At 46.8% G+C, this 10,534-nt stretch overlaps 1 protein-coding gene across 9 annotated transcripts in view; it reads left to right on the forward strand.

The window, feature by feature from the left end:
• Positions 1-2,919, forward strand: part of HERC2 (HECT and RLD domain containing E3 ubiquitin protein ligase 2) — a 227,472-nt gene extending 224,553 nt beyond the window's left edge. For all 9 annotated transcript variants that reach the window (XM_067025765.1, XM_067025770.1, XM_067025766.1 and 6 more), the window contains 3 exons: positions 183-288; positions 609-821; positions 1,975-2,919. In XM_067025765.1, the coding sequence (XP_066881866.1) occupies positions 183-288; positions 609-821; positions 1,975-2,247 (592 nt within the window). In that variant the 3' untranslated portion in view covers positions 2,248-2,919. The remainder of the gene's footprint in view (positions 1-182; positions 289-608; positions 822-1,974) is intronic.
• Positions 2,920-10,534: the final 7,615 nt, after the last annotated feature.

A 10,534-nucleotide genomic window follows, 5' to 3' on the forward strand; every position in this document is an offset into this window, starting at 1 on the left:
AGCTAGTGTTTGAGGTAGCATTGTGTGTGCCAGTGAGATGGCCCCACTCCATGAGAAGCTCTGAGACTCGGTGTCTGCAGAGCACACACCTGGCTCATCTGTGTGGCGAGGCTCGGTTGGTATGAGCTGAACAAGATCTACATCACCAAAGATAGAAGTGCAACGTGGCTGTTTTCTTTCAGACTCCACGAATTTGACGAGCAGGTGGCTGCTGTTCGGGAGGGGATGGCCCGAGTCGTGCCTGTCCCCCTTCTTTCTCTGTTCACCGGATATGAACTGGAGACAATGGTACGCACACCGCTTCATGCTGCTGCCCTGGAGTGCCTTCTCAGGGTCATCCGCTGAGTCGGTGCCGCCAGTTCCCCTCTCAGTTAAATCTTGCACGTGGAGGTCTGAGATACGCTTGTGCCTTTTGGGTGAAGTAAGACGCGCTCAGGGAGCGAGTAGTCCCCGCCTCCCCTGCCCAGCCCTGGCCCGCACACGGCGGGCCACAGGGCCTGTCCTCCCGCCCGTCCGCTCGGGCCTCCCACGCCTGAGCCTCCCCACACCAGCCCTGGGAGAGAGGAGTGGTTGGACCCTGTGCTGATGCCAAGCGTGTCCCTCCACAGGTGTGCGGCAGCCCAGACATCCCCCTGCATCTTCTGAAGTCGGTGGCGACGTACAAGGGGGTGGAGCCTTCCGCGCCCCTGATCCAGTGGTTCTGGGAGGTGATGGAGTCCTTCTCCAACACTGAGCGTTCCCTCTTCCTTCGCTTTGTGTGGGGCCGCACGAGGCTGCCCAGGACCATCGCCGACTTCCGGGGCAGAGACTTCGTCGTCCAGGTGCGGCTCCGACACGCCCCGCGGCGTCAGCGGAGCGTCATGTTCCTCGCACGCAGCCCTGCCCCAGCTGGGAGGGCGAGCAGGTCTCTCCTGTTACGTGGTTTCCCTTCCCTCTGGAAACAAAAATGAAAAACACGTAACTTCTTTGGTTTGACAGCTCAGAATTCTGTGACTACAGGTCTTGGGTACCACTGCCTACTTCTAAAGAGTTTATCTGGCCACCAGCAGAATACACTGCTGTTATGTCAGCGTATCCTAGATTGTTGAGCACACACATCACTTTCAGCATTGGTTTGATTCTCTGGTTGAATTAGGTGAATCACTGAGTAATGCTGCCTACTGAGAAAAATCAGCGCTCATCAGATTGAGAACAAGAGTTTTGCTTTGAGTTCTGACTCTGCGGTCCGTGGTCGGAGACAGGCTCTGTCTACCTGCCAGGCCCTGGGGGTGAAACGACCTGACTCCCCGCTGCCTCCTCTCAACTGACTTGGCCAGCCGCACTGCTGAGGGGTGGGGTTTACCGCAGAGAGACAGACTGGAAGTCCACTCTCCCGCATGTCTGGGGGGAGTTCGGGGACGGTTCCTTGCCCAGTGCAGCCTGTCCTGGGTCTCTGGCCAGGGTTACAGAAGTAGTCACCTCTCAGGGAGATCTTTGAGAGCATGTGTAGTTTTCCTCTCCGGAGGTAGGTAATTTGTGGGGTTTGTCCACAGTTCTTGCTGGCTTCCTAGTATCTTAATCTGTTGTGGTTGAAAGCGGGCTGATAAATTCAGGGAGGGCTTCCCCACATGGGTGATGGCTAAGCCCGTGCCATTGCACCGGACCCTGTGTCAGTGGGTCTGGGGTCCCACCTGGTTGACCGGGGGTGGGTGGGGCCATCTGACTCTCCTCACAGCATTGGTTTGTAAAAAGCAATTGTCACAGTAACCAGTTGCTTTTTTTAAATTGAAAGTCCTGGGAAATAATAAGTTGCCCCTTTTTATTTCTGAAATTGGCTAGATTTTGTGTTTTCTGATATTTTGTTATTTTTAGCCAACAAAATACAATGCTTTATGTGAATGAGAGTCAAGAGTCCAATGAACATAATAAAATAGATTGCAGTTTTACCTGTCCTTGTACAGAAGTCTCTGATTATTTAACATTTTTCATTAACAGGTATTGGATAAGTACAACCCTCCTGACCACTTCCTTCCTGAATCCTACACCTGCTTCTTTTTGTTGAAGTTGCCCCGGTATTCCTGTAAGCAGGTGCTAGAGGAGAAACTGAAGTATGCCATCCACTTCTGCAAGTCCATAGACACAGATGATTATGCTCGCATAGCCCTCACAGGAGAGCCAGCTGCGGATGACAGCAGCGACGACTCAGAGAGCGAGGATGTGGATTCATTCGCTTCGGACTCTACACAGGATTATTTAACAGGACACTGAGGTGGACCCATCACAAGACACCACGAGACTGGGCAGGGAGGCAGAGCGCTGCAGTTCAGGCTACAGGGCATGGCGTGTGCCATGAGGAGGGTTCGCCCTCTAACATGCGTGCGGGAGAGTGAGCAGAAAGTCAGCCTCGCACGTGGAGACTTAAAAGGGGCTTCTTCCCCACAATGCTGCATTACATGTAGGACTTCTGCGTTTCCTAAAGTGTGTAAATGTTTAATATAAATAATGAATTGCAGCGTCCCAAAAATGCATAAAAAGCCTTTTTCCTTGTGGGTGCAATAGATTGTTTTTTTTCCCTTCCTTTTAAGTGTTGTGCATTGCCTTGATTGTACATTGGAAATACTGTGTAACAATTAAATCGTATTATAAATATTTCAATTAATTTTACTCGGAATTTGTTTATTAAAAGTTTTTTGAACATTAAATGATCAGTATTACTTGAATGCATCCAGAGGTTATTTAAACCAAAATCAAAACAAAAAGGCCATCCGCCCCCTCTTTCCTCCCCAGGTGCACATTCTAGCGTGAGCGGTGTGTAACTTGAGTCGAGGCCTTTCTGTGAGCGGTATCATAGCTTCTACCATGGAAAGTGCTCTATATAATGCTTGTGTCATGTATATGCCTAAATTTTAATTCCCTATAAATAAAACATCTGTCACAAAATTGGAAGCTGAACTTTCTTATGTGGGTAGACAACACTGGTGGATGTGCTACCACCCAAAAATAGATGAGTGTTTGATACAGCATTAGTTAAAGCCATTCCAGCCTAGTTAGACGTTTTTGGTTACAAAACCAAACTCACTGCAGTGACAAAGGGAGTGGCCCTCAGGAGACTGGAAGGGCTCGGGGCGGGGCAGGCACCTCGGGTCAGGAGCCTCCAGCGTCCCTCCCCTGTCCTCCACGCGGTCTGCCTCTGCAGCCTTGGTTCCTTCCTGTCCCGTGGGCCTGGGGGCAGGGGAGTGTCTCTGGTCCAGTTGGCCACGGAGTAGGATTTGAGCGGCTTGTTCCAGGATCACGTGTGTGGTAGGCTCTGCAAAGTGAAGGACTGAGAACATAGGAGGGAGGCTGGCCGGCAGGCCCAGTGCAGTGGAACCTGGGGTAAACGGTATCAGATGGAGGCAAGCGGTAGATATTTCACGCGGGAGACTCTTTCCTCGGGGATTCAATGTGTCACATTAAAAGATCCAAAGAGAAATTTTTTTCTGGGAAATTATTCATGACCAAATTGGTGAATGTTCAGATTAGCCCTGTTTTCATCTTGTCTCAAAATTTGCATAAGCTGTGAGGTGTTTTTTTTAATCATCATCCCTTTTGTTGTTAGTCGGCTTTGGCTGCATAGCAAACTACCCCCACAGTCGGTGGCACACCAGAAGCATTTATTTCTCTCTTTGTGCGTCTGGGTTGGCCAGTTTTGGCTGCGTGGCCCAGGACTGTGGGTTGGGTAGGGCTCTGCTTCCCATGCCCTTCTGACAGCCCAGGGCAGGAGAGCAAGCGAGAACGGGTGCAGCCTGCTCTCAGGCTTGTACTGTCCCCTCCGCTCTCAGGATCAACAGGCTGGCGAAGGTACCGCCTCTACAAACAGTGTTCTCAAAGTCCTGTTCCAGGAACCTGGAGGTTCCTGAGGCCCTTTCAAGGTGTCCATGAAGTCCTCCCTTTTCCAAACTACATATCTGCATAAGGCCAAATTTTCTTCATATCCTTCAATCAAAACATATGGTTGTCCCTTGATATCTGCAGGAGATTGGTTCCAGGACCCCCAAGGCTACCAAACTCTGTGAATGCTCAAGTTCCTTATGTAAAATAGTGTAGCATTTGCATATAACCTATAGACATCCTCCCATAAATACTTTTATAAATTTATTTATTTATTTGGCTGCGTTGGGTCTTTGTTGCTGCGCGTGGGCTTTCTCTAGTTGCGGCAAGCAGGGGCTACTCTTCGTTGTGGTGTGTGGGCTGCTCATTGTGGTGGCTTCTATTGTTGCAGAGCATGGGCGGGCTCTAGGCACATGGGCTTCAGTAGTTGTGGCTCACGGGCTCTAGAGCGCAGGCTCAGTAGTTGTGGCGCACGGGCTTAGTTGCTCCGCAGCATGTGGGAACCTTCCCGGACCAGGGATCGAACCCGTGTCCCCTGCATTGGCAGGTGGATTCTTAACCACTGCACCACCAGGGAAGCCCCCTCCTATATACTTTAAATCATCCTTAGATTACTTACAATACCTAATGCAACGTAAATGCTATGTAAATATTTGTCAGCAAATTCAACTTTTGCTTTTGGGAACTTTATAGAATTTCTTTTCCTGAATATTTTGATCCAAGGTTTAGCTGAATCCGCAAATGTGGAACAATAGTGGAGGGCCGGCTATGGCAGTTTGCGGACTGCAGAGGAAGAAATGAGAATCCAGCTAATCTTAAGCCAGAGTAAAGAGACTGATAAAAATGTAAATACCATTCTTACTAAAGTTTTTTGTTTTGAAAAATGATTTCTTAAAATAGTATCCATGTTAATAAGTAATTGGCTTGCTTTTATTTTAAGATGAATAAATATTCTAAAATTTTTCCATTTTACATACTAACATCTTCGCTGTGTTAGTTTCTCCCCTCTACCCCCTGCCATCTATGGGTCCTTGTGGGACTACTAAAAAAATCTTTTTTTCAGTTTTAATTTCCAATATGGTAAAGGTCCTGGCAGAGGGTGGTCCCAGGAGGAGTAGATGCTGGGACAGCTGCCCGCACACAAGCTTCACTGAGCTCCACGATCATGGCCCTGTCCATGAGCATTTGCATAAGACATACTCACTGTGAGCTCCTTTTCTTTTTTGTTTAACTTCAGGAATCATGGAGGATTCTCCACTTCGTCTTTCTTCTGCTGTGGCACTGCCATGACCCCAGGCCCAGCTTTTGCGTCCGTGGTGCAAGTGCACACCCAGTGGAAGCCACCAGCACCCGGTCCCCTACTCTCAAGAGGTAAGAGTGTATTACTATAAGCTTCCTGCTTAGAACTGCTTTTGCTGCATCCCATAGATCTTGGGTCATCGTGTTTTCATTTTCATTTGTCTCTAGATATTTTTTAATTTCCTCTTTTATTTCTTCAGTGATCCATTGGTTGTTTAATAGCTTATTGTTTGGCCTCCACATGTTTTTGTTTTTTACTGTTTTTTTTTTCTTGTAGTTGATTTCTAATCTCATAGCATTGTGGTCAGAAAAGATGCTTGATATGATTTCAATTTTCTTAAATTTACTGAGGCTCGCTTTGTGGCCCAGCATGTGATCAGTTCTTGAGAAAATCCTATGTGCACTTGAGAAGAATGTGTATTCTGCTGCTTTGGGATGGAATGCTCTATAAATATCAATTAAGTCCATCTGGTATAATGTCATTTAAGGCCTGTGTTTCCTTATTGATTTTCTGTCTGGATGATATATCCATTGATGAAGGTGGGGTGTTAAAGTTGCCCACTATTATTGTGTTACTGTCGATTTCTCCTTTTATGGCTGTTAGTATTTGCCTTGTATATTAAGGTGCTCCTGTGTTGGGTGCATATATATTTACAATTGTTATGTCTTCTTCTTGGATTGATCCCTTGATCGTTGTATAGTGTCCTTCTTTCTCTCTTGTAACAGTCCTTATTTTAAAGTGTATTTTGTCTGATATGAGTATCGCTACTCAAGCTTTCTTTTGATTTCCATTTACATGGAATACATTTTTCAATCCCCCACTTTCAGTCTGTATGTGTCCCCAGGTCTGAGGTAGGACTCTTGTAGACAGCATATATATGGGCCTTGTTTTTGTATCCATTCAGCCAGTCTATGTCTTTTGGCTGGAGTATTTCTTCCATTTATGTTTAAGATAATTATTGATATGTATGTTCTTATTGCCATTTTGTTCATTATTTTGGATTTGTTTTGTAGGTGTTTTTACTTCCCTTCCTCTTTAGTTGTCTTCTCTTGTGGTTTGATGACTAACTTTAGTGTTGTTTTTGGATTCCTTTTTCTTTTGTGTGTGTTTTTCTAATATAGATTTTCAGTTTGTGGTTACCATGAGGTTTTGATATATCAGTCTCTATATATGCAAGATTGTTTTAAGTTGCAGGTCTTTTAATTTCAATTGCATTTCTAATATCCTGAATTTGTGCTCTCCTCTTCTCACAATTGCTGGTTTTGATATCATATTTTTGGGGGGATGATTTCCTACCTTTACTATATGTTTGCCTTTACTGGTGAGATTTTCCATTCATAATTTTGTTTCTAGTTGTGGCCTTTTCTTTTCTGCCCAGATAAGTTCCTTTAGCATTTGTTGTAAAGCTGGTCTGGTGGTGCTGAATTCTCTTAACTGTTCTTGTCTGTAAAGCTTTTCATTTCTCCGTCAAATCTGAATGAGAGCCTTGCTGGGTAGAGTATTCTTGGTTGTAGGTTCTTCCCTTTCAACACTTTAAAATATATTGTGACACTCCCTTCTTGCCTTCACAGTTTCTGCTGAAAAATCAGCTGATAACCTTATGGGGATTCCCTTGTACATTATTTGTTGCTTTTCCCTCATTGCTTTAATATTTTTTCTTTGTCTTTAATTTTTGTCAGTTTGATTAACATGTGTCTCAACATGTTCCTCCTTGGGTTTATCCTGCCTGGGACTCTATGCTTCTTGGACTTGGGTGACTGTTTTCTTTCCAATGTTAGGGAAGTTTTCAGCTACTATCTCTTAAAATATTTTCTCCAGCACTTTCTCTTTCTCTTCTCCTTCTGGGACCCTATAATGCAAATGTTGGTGTGTTTAAGGTTGTCTCCTAGGTCTCTTCATCTGTCCTCATTTCTTTTCATTCTTTTTTTCTTTATTGTGTTCTGTGGCAGTGATTTCCACCATTCTGTCTTCCAGGTTACTTATCCATTCTTCTGCCTCAGTCATTCTGCTATTGATTCCTTCTAGTGTATTTTTCATTTAAGTTATTGTATTGTTCATCTCTGTTTGTTCTTTAGTTTTTCTAGGTCTTTGTTAAACATTTCTTGTATCTTCTTGATCTGTGCCTCCATTCTTTTCCTAAGATTTTGGATCATCTTTACTGTCATTATTCTGAATTCCTTTTTGGGTAGATTGCCTATCCCACTTCTCTTAGTTATTCTTCTGGGTTTTTTTCTTGTCCTTCATCTGAAACATATTCCTCCACTGTCTCATTTTTGTCTAAATTTCTGTGATTATGTTTTCTGTTCTGCAGGCTACAGGGTTGTAGTTCCTCTTGCTTTTGGTTTCTGCCTGCTGGTGGGTGATGCTGGTCTAAGAGGCTTGTGCAAGCATCCTGATAGGAGGGAATGGTACCTGCCCACTGGTGGGTGGAGCTGGGTCTCATCCCTCTGGTGGGCAGGGCTGTGTCAGGGGTTTGTTTATCAGGCAGCTATTTATTCAAGAGGACTTTAAGCAGCCTGTCTGCTGATGGGTGGGGCTGTGTTCACACCCTGTTGGTTATTTGGTCTGAGGCATCCCAGCACTGAAGCCTACAAGCTGTTGGGTTGAGCCAGGTCTTGTTGAGAGAATGGTGGCCTCCAAGAGGGCTCATACCAATGAGTCCTCACCAGAACTGCCACTGCCAGTGTCCTTGTCCCTGCAGCAAGCCACAGCTGCCCCCTGCCTCTGCAGGAGACCCTCCAATACTAGCAGGTAAGTCTGGCCCAGTCTCTTACGAGGTCACTGATTTTTTCCCCTGGGTCCTGGTGTACACAAGACCCTGTGTGCACCCTCCAGGAATGGAGTTTCTGTCTCCTCCAGTCGTGTGGAATTCCTGTGATCAGATCCCCCTGGCCTTCAAAGCCAGATACTCCGGGCTTCCTCCTCCTATTGCCAGGCCTCCAGGCTGGTGAATGTCACATGAGGCTCAGAACTTTTACTCCTATGGGAGAAAGTCTGTGGTATAATTGTTTTCCAGTTTGGGGGTTTCCCACCTGGCATTTGATTTTATTGCAGTTGTATTCCTCCTGCCATCTCACTGTGGCTTCTTTATCTTTGGATGTAGGGTATTTTTTTGGTAGGTTCCGTTTTTTTGTTTTTTTTGATCATTGGTTGTTCAGTAGTTAGTTGTGATATAGGTGTTTCTGTAAGAAGGGGCGAATTCATGTCCTTCTACTCTGCCATCTTGTCTCATTCCCACTAAATGCCTTTAAACTACAGAATTTAATCCAGAATTCCTCCCATTGCTTGCATGAAGCCTTCCTTGTTCAGTTGCTGTATCCTTGGCTAGAGAGCAGTCTGTGGCAATTTAAAACATGGCTCTCATGTTTTTCGACATTCCTCGCATCAAGAACTGGGGGCTGTGTCCTTCCCCTGGGACCTGGCCTCTGTAACTGCTTGTTTAATGGGATATGGCAGAAGTGACACCTGCCAGTCCTGGGTCAGGCCTCATGGACCTGTTGGCTTCCACTTCCTGACTCTTGGGCCCTGGCTGCCATGCTGTGAGGCAGTCCAAGTGTCAAGGCACAGGCCATGTGGCAAGGCCAGCAGACCCACCCCAGAGGCAAGCTAGCGCACCTCCAGATGTTTCCAGCCCCCAGACTCAAGCTACTTCATGCCTTTGTGCCACTCTGACTGTCTTGGGACACAGATGAGCTGTTTCCACTGTGCCTTTTTGAATTCCAGAGCCAAAGAATCTGGGAGCATGATAAATGGTTGCTATTTTTGTTACTAAGCTTGGGGTGGTTTGTTATAGCTGTAGATAAAAGACCCGTGTGAGTCTGCATTTGATTTTTCCTCTTTCTGGTTTCACTCACTCTCTGATCTGGGCCATGAGGCAGAAGGAAGCTGCCCTGGCCTTCTGCCCCAGCATCCCCTCTTTTCCCGTATCTATTAAGGGTCAGTGCACAGGCTTGGCTGAGCTGACCACCTGTGGGAACCAGTGGGTGAGCAGGACACATGGGCTGTGCAGTCAGAGCAGGCAAAGTCTGGGGACCACAGAAGCCTGGAGAGCAAGTGGTTACAGGGACCCTTGGGGGTGGGTGGGGTTCATAAAGGGAAGCTGCAGGCAGGTTTCCACTGAAGAGGTGGCTGGAGGACTGGGAAGGGGGTCACTCTGAGTCTTACCTACCAATTGAGGGTCAGAGGCCAGGGGCACCTTCATGGGATCACCCACCAACATAAAATATGCATACTCACACATTGACACAAAACCCACCACTACATATAATGTAAGAAAAGAGGTTTTATTACGGATATGCTGGAATTTATACATTCAAGTACAGTTGACCCTTGACCACTGTGGGGGTTAGGGATGCCCACCCTGTGCACAATTGAAAATCCACATGTAAATCGACCCATGCAGTTCAAACCCATATTGTTCCAGGGTCAACTATACCATGTACTTCAAAACAGTCACCTTGGCCTTTATGTCTGATTCCAGTGATGCTGCTCTTTGCTGAGAGCACTTAGAGAACTCCTGTTTTGGAATTTCCTTCAGGAATTTCCTGAGCCATCCAAGAAAATATGACTTTATGGTGATATCTTGGTCAAATTACCACGTCATTCCTAAGACTGTCCCCAAGCACTTCTGACTGAAGAAATCCAGTCCGCATTCATGGGGTAGCAGGGCCACCTGAATTACACTACATGCTTCTACTGATGCTGCTGTATCCAATCCTTGTTCTCAGCTGCCAAGAAGGGAACCCCCACCCAGACCTGCCTTCAACAACCAGGAGAGAGGGTTGGCAGTGACTCAGAAGCCCAGAGATGGAGAGCTCATGGTTTGGTCCAGTGTGGTGCTTGGTCTCGGAGACTCTGCCCTGCTCTGAGGGGGCTGCACTGCCATGTGGGTTTGGACATGGCAAATGCCAATTCCTGGCAGGGTTGAGATTTCCTCCATAATTTAGACCATGCAGGCCCACCCCTGGAGCAGGAATAGGGTTGATTCCCCTGCAAATATTTAGCAACTACACAAGAGGCATGGGCTAGGCTTGGGGTCTGCACATGGATGCTAGGGACATGGGCATTAGGCACAGAAAGCCATGCAGTGGCCACAATTGCCCTGCTGGTGCTTCATGATCCTCCTTCGGACAGATTGGCCCTCACAGTAAGGCTCCCAATGTGCGGAGGACATTCTGTAAGGGCAGAGCAGACTGGAACCTTCTGTCTGCCCCAGATGCCTGCATATTCATGCCCTGGGGCCCCCTTGCCACTTTCTGCCCTGTGGAGGAAGACTTGGCTATGGTTGAGTGCAGATGTGCTGGCATTCCTGGGGTGGCCAAAGGCTCTGTGTGGCTCCCATTCCATGCGGATGGGGTCACTGCTGTGTCCACACTGGCTGCCTGT

The sequence above is a fragment of the Kogia breviceps genome, chromosome 2 (assembly GCF_026419965.1).
Source record: "Kogia breviceps isolate mKogBre1 chromosome 2, mKogBre1 haplotype 1, whole genome shotgun sequence".
In the NCBI taxonomy this organism is placed as follows: domain Eukaryota; kingdom Metazoa; phylum Chordata; class Mammalia; order Artiodactyla; family Physeteridae; genus Kogia; species Kogia breviceps.